This window comes from Chionomys nivalis, chromosome 3 (genome assembly GCF_950005125.1).
Source record: "Chionomys nivalis chromosome 3, mChiNiv1.1, whole genome shotgun sequence".
Classification (NCBI taxonomy): domain Eukaryota; kingdom Metazoa; phylum Chordata; class Mammalia; order Rodentia; family Cricetidae; genus Chionomys; species Chionomys nivalis.
This window is the reverse complement of record NC_080088.1, coordinates 110,604,255-110,624,355: the sequence shown is the minus strand read 5'-3', so window position 1 is coordinate 110,624,355 and position 20,101 is coordinate 110,604,255. Positions and strand designations below refer to the sequence as shown.

Sequence of the window (20,101 nt, the reverse complement as noted above, 5' to 3'; positions counted from 1 at the left end):
GGGGCCCACAACTCCCACCACCTAGGCAATGAAGGAAAGACACAGCATGACTTTTTTTTTTAATGCAAACACCAACTTCTCTTCCTTTGGACACAGCAGAGAAACTTGAAGGAGCGAGCAGGAAGCATGTGTTAGAAGGCTTGTGGGGAGTACCAGGAACAGTCACACTCTGAGAAACTCCTTAGCTGAGCTGTGCTCACAGGGAAAAAAGGACATTATAAACACAAATCTTACAAACCAGATAGGCTCCCTCCCTCTTTTGGAGCAAACTTTAAATTATACTTGAAAATCTGAGTAATATTAAAAACTGCAGCTAAATAGCAATTGAACTTGAGGGTATGCAGAAAAGGCCCCTCCTCCTCTGGCCCAGGTTCGTAAAATACTTTGGGTGTAAGGTAAAAAAAAATGGCGAGAGAGGTGCTGAGTGAGACAGCGTTGGAAGAACCAGGCTCATAAAGACAGACCAGAAAAGGGCAGGCACGGCTCACAAAAGGCTTCCGGTCTGACCGGCAAGGGCAGAGCCTGTTGTCTCCGCAGACTTGGGGTGATACCAGGTGGATGCCATCACCCGCTTTCCCCACTGAGTGGGCAGATAGGGCAGTGGGCTCAAGGCCTCAATCTTCCCGCAGGTAAGCCTCCTCTTCCTGGTCAGCCCTCTCATCACCGGCTTCCTGGGTTTTCTGGTGCAACTCTTGTGTCTGTGCTTCAGCCAGCTTGGTTTCTGCTTTCTGGGAGAGCTGGCGCACCTCCTGCACCTGCGACTTCACCAACTGGATGTGATTCCTGGCAGTTATAGAGGCCTGATCGGCTCCTGGTGAGAGAAGGGATAGTGCATTGAGCACAATTAGGCAGAGAAGTCAGACATAGGAATGCGTCTGCAGCCCAGCCCTCATGGGGTTACCATCCTGCTTCTCTGAGCTCAAATCTGCATCTTATGCTTTTCAAGATGGGGTATTGGATGTTGGGGAGATGACTCAGTGGTGAAGAGTGCTTGCTAATCCAGAGGACCCAAGATGGGGAGCAGCCCATGTTGCGTGGCTCACAACCACCCGTAACTTGAGCTCCAGGGAATCTGATGCCCTATTCTTGACTCTGTGGGCATCTACATGCACATACACCCAAGGACATATGTACCCAATTGTTTAAAAAAAGAGACAAAAACCTGGGGTCTCCCCATCCAGCCCTGCCAGGCCTCGAATTTTTCTGTCTCACCCATAAGGTGCACCACCCTACCCAGGTGGGTGCTCAGCTATCCCTGATTTTAAGGAAATGCCCATACGGGACATGCAGCTCGATGTAGAAGTCAGTCCCACTCAGCTATTAGTCTGGTGCTGTGCTGGCTTATACACTTACTACAGGTTGGTCAGCACTTCATACACATTGTAGTGTGGATATTTTTTTTAAGAGTCTCTTGGCTGAACTGGGGGTTTGGTGATTAGGCTACTTTGGCTAGCCAGACAAGCCCTCAGGAGAGAAAAGGGAGCCCACTCCCAAAACAGTGTGTGTTGCAGGGTGCAGCACCCCAGCTTGTTTCTGCATGGGTGCTAGAGATCATGTTTGTGGAAGCGTGTTAACCACAAAGCCATTTCTCCAACCTGGAATTCTAGTTTTTGAAGATCTAACTCCCCCCGCCCCCCCGCCCCAATAACACGGGCTTGGTATCCATCTTTGAATGTAATCTCAACTTTACTATTAGTCTTCTATGGATTCCTTATTCTTCAACCTATTTTAGATTTATGTAAAAATTTATATGGTCTTTGGATGTTGTTTATATTTAATATCTGTCTCTTAAGAGGAGAATCCAACCCTTGTGTACCTAGATGTGCTAGGTTGAAATGCTGTCTAGTTTTTAGCTGTGTGATCTGTATTGGATGGTGCTAGTTTATTTTATTTCAAGGTGGAGAATGTGTGCATGGGGAAGTCAGAGGACAACTAGTGGAAGCCGGTCTTCTCCCCACCAGGATTTCTCTGTGTAGCCCTGGCCTTCCTGAAACTCTCTCTGTAGACCAAGCTGGCTTCGAACTCACAGAGATCTACCTGCCTCTGTCTGGGATTAAAGGCGTGCGCCACCACTGCCTGCACCAGTTTTCTTCTTAACACCATTTGGGTCCTAGGGACTGAGTTCAGGTGGCCAGGCTTGGCTGCAGGAGACTTTATTTGCTGAGTCATCTCAATAGCCTAATTTTTCTTTTTCTGTGGTGCTGTTTCCAGCAAGATGAATAGCTAGTTCCTCTGGGGTTCTAATCCTGTGTTTGTGTGATTTAGAGGGAAAAGCAAAGCAGGGACAGAATATGCTTTGCAAACCCAGGATTTTTTTTTTTTTTGGTTTTTCGAGACAGGGTTTCTCTGTGGTTTTGGAGCCTTTCCTGGAACTAGCTCTTGTAGACCAGGCTGGTCTCGAACTCACAGAGATCCGCCTGCCTCTGCCTCCCGAGTGCTGGGATTAAAGGCGTGCGCCACCACCGCCCGGCTCCCAGGATTTTTTTTTTCTTTTTTCCGAGACAGGGTTTCTCTGTAGCTTTGGTGCCTTGTCCCGGAACTAGCTCTTGTAGACCAGGCTGGCCTCGAACTCCCAGAGATCTGCTTGCCTCTGCCTCCCGAGTGCTGGGATTAAAGGCGTGCGCCACCACCGCCCGGCCTAAACCCAGGATTTTAAAAGTCAAAGAATTACGGAACTTTCAAAGAGCTTTTGGGCAATAATGATGTCTTAATTTTTTTTTTTGTTTTGTTTTGTTTTGGTTTTTCGAGACAGGGTTTCTCTGTGGTTTTGGAGCCTGTCCTGGAACTAGCCCTGTAGACCAGGCTGGTCTCGAACTCACAGAGATCCGCCTGCCTCTGCCTCCCGAGTGCTGGGATTAAAGGCGTGCGCCAGCACCGCCCGGCTGATGTCTTAATTTTAAATCCCAAGCTCCTTTCTCCACAACACTGTTGTTAGTAATGACAACACTATATTCCTGCAATGACTGGAAGAAGCATCCTAGAAACAGGCAGCTGCCACTTCACCGTCTCCTTGTGTTAGCTTTACGGTGACGTTCCTTTACTGGAATGCCTTACTAGTGTGATGCTAGACCACAGTGCCTTTACCACCAAAAACCCATCCACACACCCCAAAGTCATACTCCACTTCCATCTACTTTTGTCTTCTCACACTGTGCCTAGTTAATCTTACTTATGTTCAAATGTTTTCTTCTGCTGTTTTCTTGGACTTGCTTTTCACTAGTCCATGCTTTTATTAATTTACTTATGCAGTAGCTGGGTATGCCTGTGGAAGTCGGGACAGCTTGCAGGAATCTGATGTGAAAGCCTGAAAATATGAGCCTATTTCCACATTGACCAAAGGTCAGAGTTGGAACTTAACCTCTAGTTCCTTTGAGGTTACTGTGCTACTACCTCAAAGGTCCCACCTAGCTGTGGAACCGAGTTCTGGGCTCTCAAGGTTATTGCCTACAGGTGTGGCTAATAGCCAGCCCTTGTATTCCAGAAATAGAGAAGTAGATCAACAGACCTACCTCAAACAAGAGTCTAGGATCGAACTAAGTTCCAGTTCCCTTAAGGACTGATTCCACCCAGGAGTGGTTTGCTACAGAATGTTTTGGTCTATGATGTAAGCCTGACTTGTTTTGTTCTAGCAACAGAATGTTTAACTATGAATGCAGCCCGCGACCTGTTCATTTCCTTGTATCATGTCAATGCAGTCTTTTGTCTTACTCCTACTTTTGGGGTCAGGGGTATTTTAAGCAATTCCCTCCCAATACTATTTTATTATTATTTTCTAAATCCCTATGCCTCTCTCCTGGCAAGAGGTATTTTGTCAAGGCTGCTCCCCGACACTCCACCAGTCGTCTTGAGGGTCAGACTTGGGTCACCAGTACCTTATCTCACCAGCCTGTAAGCCCACTCTTTGTGTAACTTACTACTGAGTTAAAGTCTAATTTATTTTTGGTACCTATTTCAACAAAGACAACTTGCCATTCATATATTTATGAGATATGCTTTATAGGCATAACCACCCAAGAACTACTCTGTGGAATCTGTAAGGGACAGGGTCTCATATAGCCCAGGCTAGCCTCAAACTACTGATCCTCCCAAGTCCACCTCTCAAGTGCTGGTGACTACAGGCGTGATCATGTGTGGAGGAAAGAGGTCGATATGGGTGTGCCCACTCACTTTTCCATAATATTCTGCTAGGGCCTCTCACTGAACCTGATGCACAGTATCTGGTTAGGCTGACTGGCTAGCGAGCTCCAAGGATTCTGTGTTCCTGCCTTCCTCATTCTGGGGTTACAGATGTGTTCTATCACAGCTGCAATTTCCACATGGGCGCTGAGGATCCAAAGGCAGATCTTCATGCTATACTGGAGGTTCCTGAGGCAGGTCCCCAGCCCTAGGAGCCCTTCTTCTGTGACACACTTGGACTTGTTCTCAGATTCTAAATAATTTTACATTTCTATTTATTCCTTCTTTAGCTTGGGATTGTTCTTTAAATAATTTTGATTGTCTATTTGAGTGGGTGTCATGTGTATGAGGTACCTGTGCAGATCAGAAGAGGGCATCAGATCTCGTAGATCTGCTAAGAAATCCAGGACATCAGCTGGGCTTTAATCCTAGCACCCATGAAGCAGAGGCAGGTGATCTCTGAGTTTGAGGCCAGGTTGCTCTATAGAGCGAGTTCTAGGACAGCTAGGGCTACAAAGAAACCCTTTTTCAAAAAGACAAAAAAAAAAAAAAAAAAAAAAAAAACAAAGTCCAGGGCCGCATGCATGCCAAAGCACTACCACTGAGCTACATTTCCATCCCGGGAAGCACACTTAAACTTGACAGAGCAGGAATGGAGGAAGTGGGCTGAAGGGCAATGAGTGAAAATTTCAAGAAAGTGACATCAGTGTGGTACAAAAATCAATCTTTGTATGTTCCTAAATGCATTAAGGTTTTTTTGGGGAGGCAGGTCAACAATATATTTTTGTGTGTATGTGTGTGTATATGCATGTATGTGTCTGTGTGTGTGTGTGTATAAATAAAATGAATGCTAATCTTGGTGAGAGACTCAGTGGTTAACCTACGTGACACCCAAATGTGAGGGCCAGGAGTTTGGGTCCCCTGAACCCATGTATGTGTGGGGTGGGCACGAAGGCCAGCTGTAATTCCAGCCTGGAAGACTGAGATGGGAGAGCCAATCTCCAAGAACAAGCTGGCTAGTGACACTAACCACACTAGCTGACTGAGAGACCCTGTCTCACTGACTGAGAAGACATCTTCTGGTCTGTGAGTCTCACTTGTTATCATGCTGGTTTCTGCCTTGTTGCTCAGACCTTCAGTTCCCTCTCTGACACCCATGTTGGTTCAGGTTTTCTGTGCTACACTGTTTCAGGTGTGCTTCTGTTGAGAACTTTGCCATCCTCGTGTGCAAGCACGTGTGATACCACAGTCATGGTCAGAAGATAATCCTAGGGATCCTTTCTACTATGTGGGGTCCAGAAATTGAACTCAGGTCATTAGGCTTGGTGGCAAGTGCCTTAACCTGTTGAGCCGTATCAGTGGCCTAGAATTATTTTTCTGACACAGCCTGTTAAGGTATCCTTGTTATCACCCTGGCTGTCCTGGAACTTGCTGGCCTTGAACTCAGAGGTCCACCTGCCTCTGCCTCCCAAGTATTGGTATTAAAGGTGTGTGCCACCACCACCAGACAAGTCTGTACTTTTTAATAGACTTTGTCATTTTCTGCCTCAACTCAATGTACCATGTTTTCTCTGTCCCCTCCTATTTTTGTAATGTGTGAAACTAGTACCTATTACTTCTCAAAAAAATCTTTGCATGCTTTTATTTCCCCACTACTTTTTTTTTTTTTTTTTTTTTGAGACAGGGTTTCTCTGTAGCTTTGGAGCCTATCCTGGAACTAGCTCTTGTAGACCAGGCTGGCCTCGAACTCACAAAGATCCTCCTGCCTCTGCCTCCTGAGTGCTGGGTTTAAAGGCGTGCACCACCACCACCCGGCTCCCCACTACTTTTTTTTTTTTTTTTTTTTGGTTTTTTTCGAGACAGGGTTTTTTTTTTCTTTTTTTTTTTTTTTTTGGTTTTTCGAGACAGGGTTTCTCTGTGGCTTTGGAGCCTGTCCTGGAACTAGCTCTGTAGACCAGGCTGGTCTCGAACTCACAGAGATCCACCTGTCTCTGCCTCCCGAGTGCTGAGAACGAGACAGGGTTTCTCTGTGGTTTTGGAGCCTGTCCTGGAACTAGCTCTTGTAGACCAGGCTGGTCTCGAACTCACAGAGATCCACCTGTCTCTACCTCCCAAGTTCTGGGATTAAAGGCGTGCGCCACCACCGCCCGGCTCCCCACTACTTTTTATAGTCAAAGTTTTCCATGTTTTAGAAAAGGAAGTTTCTTCTTTCAGACTTGACTCCTGAGCAGTGTTTCCACAAGTGGAGGAAGGTGGAGGTCTGTTTAATCAAATGTAAAACTTCAGTCTGCTGTCAGTTATCCTGCATCTACTTTTGCAGGGTAAATCAACTACTACTGTCTGGTTCTAGCTCCTCTTCCCAGTACCTTACAGGCTTTTCTCTGAGAAGAGTCCTGGCCTGCAGTTTACTGCTTCTGAACACTTGTTGTTCAGTAGTGCTCCCACAGGCGGAGGGGGAGGCTCCTGATGCACTTCTCAGAACTTCTTCGTGTGAGAAACTTTTTGCTATCTTTTAAGTTTCCAGCCTAAGGACCAATTATTCTGATTTATTAACTTTTTTTTTTTTTTTTTTTTGATTTTCGAGACAGGGTTTCTCCGTAGCTTTTTTTGGTTCCTGTCCTGGAACTAGCTCTTGTAGACCAGGCTGGCCTCGAACTCACAGAGATCTGCCTGCCTCTGCCTTCCGAGTGCTGGGATTAAAGGCATGCGCCACCACCGGCCGGCTTAACTTTTTGATATTACTAGCAGTCCCTCTTTCTGACTAATTGCTAAAAACATCTGTTTCCTTGTAATCAGTGACTTTCGCTGTAGTCTCTGGAACATATTTCATGATAGCTGCCTAGTTACCCATTGACATTAGAACCCACTCCCTCTTTCCCATTGCTCTATATCTACCCCATTTATTCTCCTAATAAACCAGACTTGATCAGAATCCTGTCTTGTCTCCATCCTCTGTGTCTCTTGTCCCTTTCAAATCTCACTCGCCCCGTAGGGTCTCCCTTGACTAACCCATGGGTCGGGGCATCCTTAGAAGCTACCCACCACATCTGGCGAGCCACTGGCTCCTACAATGCTGCTTTCCTACCTTCATTTTTGAAGTTTAATACAGTATAAAATACAATTATATAGCACCGACTTTCCAAAACAAACCTGCTGGGAAAGATGGCTCACGCCCACAGTTCTAGCATTTGGGAGGCTGAGGCAGAAGGATAATTGCAAGCTTAGGTAGGCTTGGCCTCAGAGTGAGACCGTCTCAACAGTGCCATTAAAATAAAACCATCCACTACTTTAAAAAAAATCATTTTTAGGACTTAATGCTGTAAGCCTCAACCTGATATCCTGATATGAGAAAAAAGCACACATCTGGTTTGGGACTAGATCACATTAGATGCTGAACATTTAATCATTTCTCTTAGGTCCGCTGGAGAAACACCAACAGTTAAATCACACTTGGTGCAGAAAGGAAAAACACCTACATTTTATGTGTAGTGCATTAAGAAGAGAGCAGAGCTCTGGCCCCTAGCTCCAATTCCAGTGTGGTAACCTGGATTTCTCTCTCTCTCCTCTCGACAAGGCTCTGTAGCCCAGGCTTGTCTCAGATTCACAGACATCCTCCTGCATCAGCTTCCCAAGTACTAGGATTATAGGCACAAGCCACCATATCCAGCTCTAACATTTGTATCCGAGGAGAAATGAAGCAAGGCTTAATTTCAGGTTTGCCACTTCCTAACTGCAGCCGTTGATGACGCGACTAGCTCCATGCTAAAGGAGTGCCACGACCCAGAAGTGCCTACGAAGTGCCGCCCTGGCCCTCCCGAGCAGAGAAGAGCTCCACTGGCTCATCTCTCTGTCTTATTTAAAGACGCACACAGGCTTATGATCACACAGAAAAGGAGGAAACCCTTAGAGCTATTAGCAACATTCTGTAGCAGCTTCACTAGTTATTTTTCCAGACTCGCAGCCTGACTTCTGTGAACACAGACAAAACGTCAGGACTTCATGTGGTAGCTTGGCCTGCCCCTTGGAGAGGCCGAGAACAGCCTGCTCTACATATAGTAAGTCTGAGGCTAGCCAAGGCTATATGAGACCATATATACATACAACGCAGAAATGGGGAAACCTCCAAACCAACGGTTCCCAACCCCTTTGGGGGGGGAGTCACATAGCAGATATCCTACATATCAAATGTTTACATTATGACTCATAACAGTAGCAACGTTAAATTTATGAAGTAGCAACAAAAATTTATGTTTTGGGCCACCATAACATGAGGCCCTGGATTAAAAGGTCACAAGACTAGGCTGAGAACCACTGCTCCAAGAGATATTTCTACCATCAATCAGACAGTCTCAAGTCCTCAGTTAACAACTACACTAAAAGTAAGAAATAACAAAAACCCAGCCCTTTACCTACCAGTTTGATAGGCGGCCTCCGCAGCCATCTCTGACAGGCCAACTGCAGTCATCCACGTGGTTTCCAGTTTCAAGTATTCTTGCTGTTTTGAAGTCATCTGTAAGATCAGAAAAGACCTCCAGAGACCATGAAGGGTTAACAGTTACTCTCACGATAACCGTTTAGACACTATAATGAGGACCATTATATGGAAATGCTGACAAGTCTGCTCACCTCAACTCTGGCTCCTATAATCACCTGCCACACTTCATCTTCCTCCTGTGAATTCATTTTCCCAAGTAGATTTGTATATTGTCGATACAGAGACACTAACGTATAAACAGCCTACAAACACAGAATAAAAGATGAGTGTATAAAGTAAGTGAGGTAGGTACGACGGAAGGACTAGTGACAGTCACACCTTAGAAAACAAGGTCCTGCCAGATGGTGGTGGCCTTTAATTCCAGCACTCGGGAGGCAGAAGCAGGTGAATCTCTGTGAGTTCAAGGCCAGCCTGGTCTACAAACTGAGTTCCAGGACAGGCCCCAAAGCTACACAGAGAAACCCTGTCTTGAAACCCCTCTCCCCCACAAAAGAAAACCCCTGGGGTGGTAGTGCATACATGCCATATCAACACTCAGGAGAATGCCAAGTTCAAGGCAAGTCTGAGCTACATAGTGAGACTGTCTTAAAGAAATATAGAAGAATTGGGACTGGAGAGATGGCTCAGTAGTTAAGAGCACTGGCTGTTCTTCCAGAGAACCCTGGTTCAATCCCAATACCCACATGGCAGTTTTCAACTGTAACTATAGTTCCAGGGGATCTGACACCCTCACACAGACACACATAACAGGTCAAACACCAATGTACTTTAATACTAATAACAAGAAGAAGAATAAGAAGACGAAGAGGAAGAAGAGGAAGAGGAAGAAGAAGAGGAAGAAGACGACGACGATAAGAGAAAAAGATCGTTAGTCCACTGTGCTGTGGGGTTCCTTCCTCCTCAGGCAGGGCTAAAGGCCAAGGTCAGTCCTCGGGTGTCAGGGATCATAGTCATCAGAACTGCCTTGAGTGGACAGCCGGTTTTCTGCTCCAAGACATTCAAATGAGAGGGAGGTATGGAGGGAGAAGTGGGCAGAGTTCAGTGTGGAGAGCGCAGGCTGGGCAGCTCCTAACCAGTCATGTATGATTCCAGCTCTAGAGGGTACCCCTCCCCCGCAGCCTCCCTGGGCACCTGTATGCACTCCACTCCCACACATACACATCAGTAAACCCTACTACAGCAAACTGCTCCTCATCCTTGTGCCTCACTGGGCTGTATCAGTCTAAATACAGGCATCATCCAGGATATAAGTTAAAATTTTTAAATTTGAGACAAGCTCTCACTATGTCAACTCAGCTGGTCTAGGATTCAGAGATCTGCCTGCCTCTGCCTCCTGAGCAGGATCACCCATAGCCTGCTTTTTATTTGTTTTTGTTTTTTTTTTGTTTTTCGAGACAGGGTTTCTCTGTAGCTTTGGAGCCTGTTCTGGAACTAGCTCTTGTAGACCAGGCTGGGCTCGAACTCACAGAGATCCACCTGCCTCTGCCTCCCGAGTGCTGGGATTAAAGGCGTGCGCCACCATCGCCCGGCCATAGCCTGCTTTTTAAAAAATTTGTAACAGATTCTGAGTTTGAGGCCAGCATGGTCTACACAGTGAGTTCCAGAGCTACACTGTGAACCCTATCACCAAAAAAAAAAAAAAAAAAAAAAACAACAAAAAAAAACCCTAAATAAAAATTTTGTTGGCCATCTACACAGAGATGCAGAGAAAAAGAAATGCATAAATGACTTTAAGACAGTGTCTTGCTTGCTATGCTCATGGCACCACAAACAATCCTCCTCCAGAGTGGCTAGGACTAGAGCCAGGAACCACACATGCTGGCTGCTCTTGGTGTGATTAAATGTCATCACAAACCCTGCTGAGCCAGATGAACTTCTCATCCTCCTGCCTCTGCCACCCAAGTGCTGGGATTCTGTGTGTTCTACCGCCACGCTGCTGAGAATAAAACCAAGGCAAGCATTTTATAGATGAGCCGCTACAAAAACCCAGAACTCAGCAACTTTTTAAAAAAGGGCTAGAGCCGGGCGGTGGTGGCGCACGCCTTTAATCCCAGCACTTGGGAGGCAGAGGCAGGTGGATCTCTGTGAGTTCGAGACCAGCCTGGTCTACAAGAGCTAGTTCCAGGACAGGCTCCAAAACCACAGAGAAACCCTGTCTCGAAAAACCAAAAAAAAAAAAAATAAATAAAAAAAAATAAAAAAGGGCTAGACCGTAAATACTTGAGGCTCAAGAGCCTAATGGCCAAGGTATGAGATAGGAGGGTGTGTGGAGGGAATGGGAGGAGGGGAGGGAGTGGGAATTTATATTGGAATTTGTTTTAAAAATGTTTTATTATTTATTATATGTACAGTGTTCTGCCTGCATGTACACCTGCAGACCAGAAGAGGGCATCAGATCTCATTACAGATGATTGTGGGCCACGATGTCGTTGCTGGGAATTGAATTCAGGACCTTTGGAAGAGCAGTCAGTGCTCCTAACCTCTGAGCCATCTGTCCAGCCCCTGGTAATTTTTCTTTTAAATCTATTAAAAAAAAAAAAAAAGAACCTAATGACCTCTGCTAAAGCTACTACACTCTCGCAATACACACAGAAGACTGGCTAAGTCCCAATAAAATACACACAGCTACCAGAGGACATGGTGGTGAGCCATAGTTTGGAAACTGCAAATCAGAGTCTAGGAGGGGAGTGGGGATTGTAGCGCTGTAGTGGAGCACCGGCCTGGCCCGTAGACCTCTGGGCTCCACCTCTTCACATTGAAAAACAGAACAAGAAAACTGCACAAAACAGACGTACCTTCGTATACTCAGTGATTGCTTCGATCAGAGCATATGTGGTTTGGGACAGAAAGGTGGAGGTGCTATCTGTCACCAAAGACACAGCCCTCCTCATCAGTGCGTCATTACTAAGAGAGTGAGGCTCCGATTTCTGAAAGACAAACAGTCACTCAATTTCCAACCTGAATAAAGCTTAAGACGAGAACCGCGAGGTCTCAGGAGACCGCCCAGCCCTGTGCTTCATGCGTATGAACCCATAGCAGCACACTTCTTTGGGGTAACTTTTTAGGCTTTCTATGTGGTGACTTAAGATAGCATAGGAATGTAATCTGAGGGTAATGTTTCTCTCCACATTCATTCTCCTAGAAAACTGAGTGTCAAGGGAACTGTAGCAGAGTCACGGGAAACTACCAATCCTGTGTTGGGATGTTTCCAGCAAAGACCTCCAAGAGCTGATGTGACTGAACTCACAGTGACCAGGTGGACGTGGGGAGACTGCTGGGCTGGGGCAGGGGAGATCTAGTCACTATAGCCTCAGCTATTGCACCGAAAAACAAAAATCACTAGAACCTCCATCGGAATTATGGGATCTGGTCACTCCAGCTCAAAACCGCTGCCACTCAACATCTCAGTAACTTCCTTTCCTTCTCATCAGAGACCTTGCTGTATCCAAACCAACTGTCTTAGTCTTGCTGAAGAGAGTGTAAAACTCTGGATAACTGTTAAAAGCAGTATGAGTGTGAAATGGCTTTTAATACGTGAATAAATAAATAAAAAATTCATCCTAGTTGGGCAGTGGTGGTGCACGTCTTTAATCCCAGCATTCAGGAAGCAGAGACAGGCAGATCTCTGTGAGTTAGAGGCCAGCCTGGTCTACAGAGCAAGTTCCAGGACAGCCAGGGCTACACAGAGAAACCTTGTCTTGGGAAAAAAAATTCATTCTATCTATCTATCTATCTATCTATCTTTCTTTCTATCTATCTATCTATCTATCTATCTATCTATCTATCTATCTATCTATCTATCACATATGAAAAGCACTCAGATCGGCAACTCTGCTCACAAGGGAAATGCTGACACAGCATCTTGAAATCCTGAGTGTAATGATGCTAACTTTACAATGTGTTCTCACTCATTTCTCTTTTTACAGATGATGAAATCCACACACAACAGCCGGGAAACTTTCCCTAGAAATAAAATAGCTAATTAAATCTCAATGCAAACTCTCCGAAGGCTGTAGTCTTTCTCTTATGTTCTGCTGACCCAACACGGTGCCAGCCACGACCATCAAACATCAAAACATACATTTATCTAGCGGTAGCCAGAAGAGCAGGGGAGCTGACCAGGAACTGAGAAAGGCTTTAAACGGATGTGACTTGAACTGAAGAAGCTAGGACTGAAATGGCTAAGGTCCTTGGAAGGAAGGAAATGAAAGCCTGGTCAGCATGAGAGAAATGAAACTGGTTAAGGCACCAAGTGCAAGCAGAAGTAGACACAGTGTAGCTGTGTGTAGCACTAATGGGGCTCGGGAGAGCAGACCACAGCAGCTCCAGTCCTGTGTCCCAGGAATGGCTAGTACCTGGGTCTCAGAATGCAGTGCATCAACAGAAAAGAGGACAAACCCCCACAATTCTCAGATAGAAAAAAAAAAGAATGCTGGGGGCTGAGATGACTCAGCTGTTAAGGAGGCACTTGGCTGCCGAGCAGACAACCCGCTCAGCCCCCGGAACCAACCTGCAGCTGTCCTCTGATACCCTCAGCCACCACACAAAATAAATGTAATTTTAGGTTTGTCTTGTCATCAGGATGACTGATGCTCGAGTGGACATTTCAGAGCTAAGGCTCATCAATCAGCATGCAGAGCTGACATGAAATCAGACAGATGGGTGTTAATGAGTCTCAGATGTGAAAATCAAAATCGATACAGAAGTATCAGGAATACTTTATTGAAGTGAACTTGCTGGTTTCTGATGCAGTTCTTCTCCATAAAGCACAAATTCAATGGTTAAACCACCTCTGCTTTCCAACCAGCCCTCGCTGATTGCTCTAAGAACTCTCGCCCACATGCTCGTTCTTCCTTCCTATGAGACCCACTTCTCCGACAATTCTCCCTCCATTTGCTGCCTGCCAGCCGGTACCACCATCTCATCTAGACTAACAGTAGCTCTTTTAGTCTCCCCAGATAAACAGTAACCTTAAAACCTATACAAGATCATACATAATATTCCAAAAACAAATCCTTTGTGGTCTGTTTAGAATAAAATCCAAAGCCTTACAATGACACACAAAAATCAAATCACAGTATCTGATCCCTGGTCACCCTGGGCCTCACCTATTAACAGTTCCTCCTTCTATTCCGTTCACTTTGCTGTGCTGCACCACACAAAATTCTGCTTCCAGGCTTTTGTCCCAATCCCTCTGCTGCAGGCTTCTGCCTTAGCTTTCTCGAAGCACACTGACATGAAGCTGTCCCAAACCACTTCACCCTATTTCCATTTTTCTTTCTGTTTTTTGTTTGTTTTGTTTTGTTTTGTTTTTCAAGACAGGATTTCTCTGTGTAGCCCTGGCTGCCCTGGACCAGGTTGGTCTCAAGAGTCACCTGCCTCTGCCTCTGAGATTAAAGGCATTTACCACCGCTGCTGGGCTTTTTTTCCTTCTTTTTGGTGTGCTTTTTTGAGACATCTCAAGATGTAACTAACACAAGCTAATCTTACGATTTTGATTTTCCTGCCCTAGCCTCCCCAGTGTTGGTATTACAGGAATACACCACTTCACTCAACTTATATTTGCTTATTTTCTACCCAGAATGGATGTTTTATGATAGCAAGAATTTGTATTTTCGCTCACTTTTACATTCCCAGTGTATTGGTCAAAGAAGTTGTTCAGTAAAGTTTTGCTGAATGACAGGCTTCTGCCAACAGACTGTATTTCTTTTATCTCATTCTATCCTTTATGCAACTTGGAGCTGGGCGGTGGTGGCGCACGCCTTTAATCCCAGCACTTGGGAGGCAGAGGCAGGCGGATTTCTGAGTTCGAGGCCAGCCTGGTCTACAGAGAGAGTTCCAGGACATGCTCCAAAGCTACACAGAGAAACCCCGTCTCGAAAACCAAACAAAAACCAACAACAACTTGAAGTACTGTTTATGCCAGTACTGACTAGGTGACTGGAACCCTCTGGCCTCACCTATTAAACAGTTCCACCACTAACCCTTCCCTCCCCGTCCTAATCTTGTCTTTGAAGACAGGACGCCTGTACAAGTCAGTTAGTCTGAACTGGTGAGTGCCAGGGACCGGCAAGCAACCTCTAACTAACTTCCTCCTGGTTCCAAGGAGAGTCAAAGGTGCCCTCTCCAGTGCCAAGGCAGTGGACGGTTACCTCAGTGAAAACTAAACCATAAAAACCCTAGAGAAGCACATGTCAATTCCCAGGGCAGTCACCCACTCTCAGAAAACCATGATCACTCCTCCCCTGTTCCAGCCTACCACCTATCCCCCTTCAATTTTTTTACACTGTATCTTTAACGTCCGGACCCCCAAAGGTTGAGAAGTTCATTTGCAAAGTTAATCTTCTACTTCTCTGTTTGCTACAAGGATAAAGGTCTACTGCCCAGTTCAAACGATGCTCAGTTTCACTGGTTCCTCGATTCAGGGGTGGTGGAGCAGGGACAAAAAGCGGAAACTACTGTTTCTACAACGTGAGACAATGAAACCGAGCAATCTGCTCAACTCTGAGATGCTGGTACAGTACGGCGCATAGCATCATGGGAGGTGGCACTTGGAAAACTAAGGCTTCACGAAGATCGGGAGAATCACATGACCGTCCCTTACCTGAGCGATAGGGACTGCACACAGGGTCACGCCGAATCCAGCCAACATAGTTTTGTGCCATGGTCTTATCAATTCTGAGAAACAGCGTTTCTTTGAGTTAGCCACGACGGGAACACGCTGTCCATACCTGGAAATATAAGTCAAATTTTAAAAAGCACAAATCAATGTGTAAAAGGCTCTCGGGTCTGCAGGAGTCGGTCCAAGCAGCGGCTAAATGAGGAGGTAGCAGCGGTCTTCCAAGAAAATAAACCACAGGGTGGCCTGTTGAGTCCCAGAAACGGACAGACGTGGTGGCAAGCCTTTAGTCTCAGCACTCGGGAGTCAGGGGCAAGCGATGTGAGTTCCAGGCCAACAAGAGCAACAAGCGCTTTCCACTAGGTGGAGAAGTTTTAAAAGTTGCCTCCGAGCTGCTAGCAACCTGACGCCAAGATAAAACTCTCGTGCTCGCAGGACTTAGCCCTAAACCCTGGGCCTGGGTTCCGGGGTCTCGAATGGTCCCCGCGAGCAAGGTCCTGGAGGCAGCAGCCGGAGAGCGCCGCTGGCGTCCGGCGCCCGAGTCTCCTGGGTCGTGCGCGAACAACACGCTGCCAGCCCAGGCCTGAGCCAACGCCGTGGCCCGTCTGTCCCTCGGTATCCTCGGGGACTCTGAGCTGACTGGAGGGTCAACGGGCTTGGAGGACCCGCTTTCGGGAGCCCGTGATGGAGGACGGCGACGGAGGCGGCACCCTCCGCAAACTTCGGAGGGAGGCGGGAGGCCGCGGCCCGCGGCCAACGCGCAGGCCGGCGCCGCGGGCCCGGCTCCTCTCCGTCGCTTCCCGCTCTCTGCGGTCACTGCCGTACCTGAACAGGAAGGCCACGCTCCGGGACATCCAACTCCTCAGAGCCGCCATCCCGCGGCGGACGGACGGCGGACGCACACGCCGGAAGTGACGCAGCATAGCGAGCAGCCGGGCGAGCGCGGCCGGCTCCCGGGTACCCTTGGCTTCATGGTCACGCCCCCACTAGAGGACGCAGTTGCGATTGGACAGGCGGAAAGGGCAGGACAGGAGCGCTAGGAAACGGCTGTAACGGTCGCACCTGGCGTTCAACCGCTCGCACTTCGGCGCGGGACGCGGCAGGTCCCCGGGGCTCGGGGGGTGCGGAGCGGGGTCGCGCGCCTAGACGCGGGCGGTGGGCTGGGGGCGGGGCGGGGCCTGCGGAGGGGAACGTGCTCCGAGGGGCGGGGCCTGGAGAGGGGACCGTGCTCCGCGGGGCGGGGCGGGGCGGGGCGGGGCGAGCCGGCCGGCCGGGCGCTGTCACTTCAGCACCAGGAAGTAGGTGGTCCAGCCGGCCAGCAGCAGCGCCCCGATGAGCACCGTGTAGCTGAGGAGCACGAAGGCGAGCAGTTCCCGCAGCAGCTGCAACACGTGGACGGTGGACGAGGCCGGCATCGCCCTGAAGAGACCTGGAGCCTGAGCCCGCATAGGGTGCGTGTGGCGGGACAGCACTCTTCCAGGGCCAAAGAAGCCCCAAGTGCTGTTCTGCACTGGAAAATGTGCCTTCTAAAGCAGTAGTTGCCCACACTCCCTCTCACTGGCATCTGAGCTCCAACAGGGGAAAGGGCCTGGTCTTTCCCAGTCCTAGTTTTGCATTAGACTCCAACGCAGCCCTCTCTTGCCACCACCTCTTGCATTTTTAATGCAGCTGGTGCCGCTAATGGGCTGGTGGAGGATAGCTTGATTTTCCCGTCACCCAAGCTGCAGCCCTGTCTGTGGGCCTGCCTTGGATTGGAGAAGCAGCAGGCCATTGCTCATTTCCTCTGTCATCGTCCTGACCCCAGGCTTGTCGACAGTATACTTTAAGGATGTGTGTGTTTGTGTGCCCCAGCATGCTTTCCTTGCAGCCAGTCAGGATTAAAACCGAAGGGCGCCAAGTAATAGTACCAATTTGATCTTGGGCTCACATCATTCCCAATATGTTTTACACACCCCATCCGTGCAGATTTCACCTCAGACGCTAAGAGTCACAAACTAGCTCATCTTCACTGCTGCCTTGCCTAGCAGATTCCCTCAATGCTGGTGTCTAGCTTCCCACTCTTCCCAATTTACTCACTTGGCAAAGTTTCCACGACTCTTCCCCGCCACAGCTTCCACAGCTTCTCTCTGGTCGGCTGAAGAGAGACTTGTGCACACTGCAGCGATCTCGGCAGAGCTGAGGTCTTCAGGCAGCTGAAGCACTCAACAACTAGGTGTGGTCTAGCGGCCAATTACAACCTCTGTGTGGTTTCTGAGATCCCAGGGAGCTGCGCACAGGCAATCCTAGGCCAGGCGGGGCCCTGGCAGCCGTGCCCGCCCTCTGCCTGTGTCACCTCCAGTCTACAGGACGAGGCATCAGCGATTTTCAAGGCTCCTGACTTAAATGGGCTGAACAACTGGTACCCCAGGGGGTATTTCAAGCCCCTTCTTGTCTTGCTTGTCTAAACACCCCAGCTGGGCTGTACCGCCAATGTGTCTAAAACTGAAAGCAGTCCTGTCAAGAGGCCTGGCAGAACCACTGCACGTTCGCCACGGCCGCTGTCTTAAGAAAGGCAAGTGTGAACACGCACATGTGTATGTGAGACTCATGCCCCAGGGTGCATGATCCTAATTTACAGAGTTTAGCAGTTTGCAAACTCATTACCCGGGCCACTTCCAAGTTCATCTACAGAAGTGAGGCAACAAAAGGAGCCAGCTGGGAAAGCAAAGGACACTTTCCCTTTCCCCGAAGTTACTGCCAAGGATAAGCAAGCACAGATATACAGCTTATTCTTCTGCTTATACTAGATTATGAAGACTATTTTTTGACCTTTGGAAGAACAGGCAGTGTGGACGTCAACCTTTTATAACATCATCATCCAGAAGCAAATGGCCCCTTAATTTAATCAGGATCTCTTATTATCAAATCATTGCCTTGGTGAAGCCTGCTCGAAAACAGGAGCAGAACATCAACACGCAGCTCAGGAAGCCAGTGCGTAGTAATTGCTCCCCCAGAGGACTGGACATCTGAAGGGCTCCCATGCTTTGGCTAAGATGAATGCCGTCACCTATACCAGAGTGGCAGACAGAGAAGTTCAGATCCCTCCCCACCCAGTCTTCAAATGGATGCTTCAAGGCAGTTATGTGGTTTATGCTTTGAACCATCTACAAACCTGCCAAACTGGGGTATTTTATAGCAACAGAGTAACTTAAGCAAAGAAATACTTCATGGGGGCTGACAAGATTGGCTCAGCAGGTAAAGGAGCTTGCCACCGGCCTGACAACCTGAATTCGATCCTCAGGACTCACATGGAGAAAGAACCAAGTCCTTGAAAGCTGTCCTCTGATTGCTATGGTGTGAATGTATATAAACACACACATACACTCACACACACTCTACATAAACTACATAAAGAACTACAACATGGAATAAAATTCACATTAATCTATTTATAAATAATGAGAATTTTCACATACTGCCTTTTCCTTCCTTCTACGGCCTGAGAGGCCTCCTCTGTCATAAATAATGCATCAGCCCCTGGAGCACCACTGACCGCCTAGAGGCAACATCCCTAGAGACAGGGATATATGCCGCATCCCACGCTTTGCCATCTGTTATCACAGCCCCTTGCTTTGGATGCTTAGTTCATTTTGCTGTTTAAAAGTTTTGGGCATGTAAATCCTCGCACTTGGTAGTCTGAGGCAGAAGAACTGAATTCAGCGCCAGCCTGGCCTATAGAGGGAGACCTTGTCTCAACAACAGAAGTATATTTGCTTGAATTTAACTCCTCAGAACACAAAATTTCCTCCTAGGGTCAAGCCCTTTTCTTTTTCTCCGTGTTGTCCTGAGAATGGAAGGCAGGCCCATGTATGTGCTCATCAGCTCTCCTACCACACACTGAACGAGTCCCCCCCCCACAGGGTCTGATATATAACCCAGCTGACCTACAACTCTCCATCTTTCTGCCTCACAGTAAAGATGGGCCACTGTGCCCAGCTTCGAGCTAGCCTTTGTGTACACGAGAACAAGGCAGACCAGCATGCAGTGATCAATCACAACCTGATTCTAGAGAAGCAGAGCAGGAATAGAATAGGGTTCATATGGAGACCTTCCTAGTTCACAAGAAACCTCCCATTTCAATCGTCCCTCCCTAGACCGTTTCTCTCTTGCTCTACAGTCAATCCAGTTAAGGTACTTAGTTTCTGGATTTAAGGCAACAGAAGATGTGTAAATTAATAGCGTCTATGTAGATGTCTTTAATCAGGATGGCTGGTGTGGCAGAATGGTCCATCTAACCAACTCAGCAAAAGTGCAGGCATGGCATATAAACAATCCACCTCTCTAAGAATAAGTGTTCGTCCCACAGCCTTTCTCAGAGTTTTTTTTTTTTTTTTTTTTTTTTGGTGTTTTGAGACAGGGTTTCTCTGTAGCTTTGGAGCCTGTCTTGGAACTCGCTTTGTAGACCAGGCTGGCCTTGAACTCAGAGATCCACCTGCCTCTGCCTCCTGAGTGCTGAGTGCTGGGACTAAAGGTGTGCGCCACCATAGCCCAGCTGTTAGAACACACTCTTAAGAGACAAAGACAGCTTTGAGTGCATCAAAGGGCATAATATGATTATCACCATTTCTATTTGTTCACAGATGAAGTAAGTGTGTGGTTTTTAAAAGAGTATTGTGCTGAGTACATTTTTGGAGCTGACCCTGCTATTCTCTGAGCAAACAAATATAGACTCAGAAACAAATGCAGACACTTGAGATTACAACTGGGCATCTGTTCACTGGATAAACACCCCAGCCAAGGAGACTTGACCAAACTTGAACAGAATCCCGGGA

The 20,101-nt window shown here is 47.5% G+C and overlaps 2 protein-coding genes across 4 annotated transcripts; both read right to left on the bottom strand.

Annotated features, from left to right (window-relative positions):
* Nucleotides 1–29: 29 nt before the first annotated feature.
* Diablo (diablo IAP-binding mitochondrial protein) lies at nt 30–16,426 on the bottom strand. Of its 3 annotated transcripts, none has more exons than XM_057764517.1 (6): nt 16,116–16,426; nt 15,276–15,402; nt 11,467–11,598; nt 8,803–8,913; nt 8,590–8,705; nt 30–811 (listed from the first exon to the last, which is right to left on the bottom strand). In XM_057764517.1, exons 1-6 carry the CDS (start codon nt 16,211–16,213, stop codon nt 706–708), a joined length of 690 nt encoding a protein of 229 aa, XP_057620500.1. In that variant the 5' UTR covers nt 16,214–16,426; the 3' UTR covers nt 30–705. The 3 variants fall into 3 exon arrangements, with proteins under 3 accessions (XP_057620500.1, XP_057620501.1, XP_057620499.1); XM_057764516.1 differs by having other exon boundaries at nt 34–811; nt 8,590–8,686; nt 16,116–16,417; XM_057764518.1 differs by lacking the exon at nt 11,467–11,598 and having other exon boundaries at nt 32–811; nt 8,590–8,686; nt 16,116–16,422.
* A 144-nt stretch (nt 16,427–16,570) lies between these two features.
* On the bottom strand, nt 16,571–16,705 carry LOC130870825 (uncharacterized). Its single transcript, XM_057763700.1, has one exon. The coding sequence runs from the start codon at nt 16,703–16,705 to the stop codon at nt 16,571–16,573; it is 135 nt and encodes a 44-aa protein (XP_057619683.1).
* Nucleotides 16,706–20,101: the final 3,396 nt, after the last annotated feature.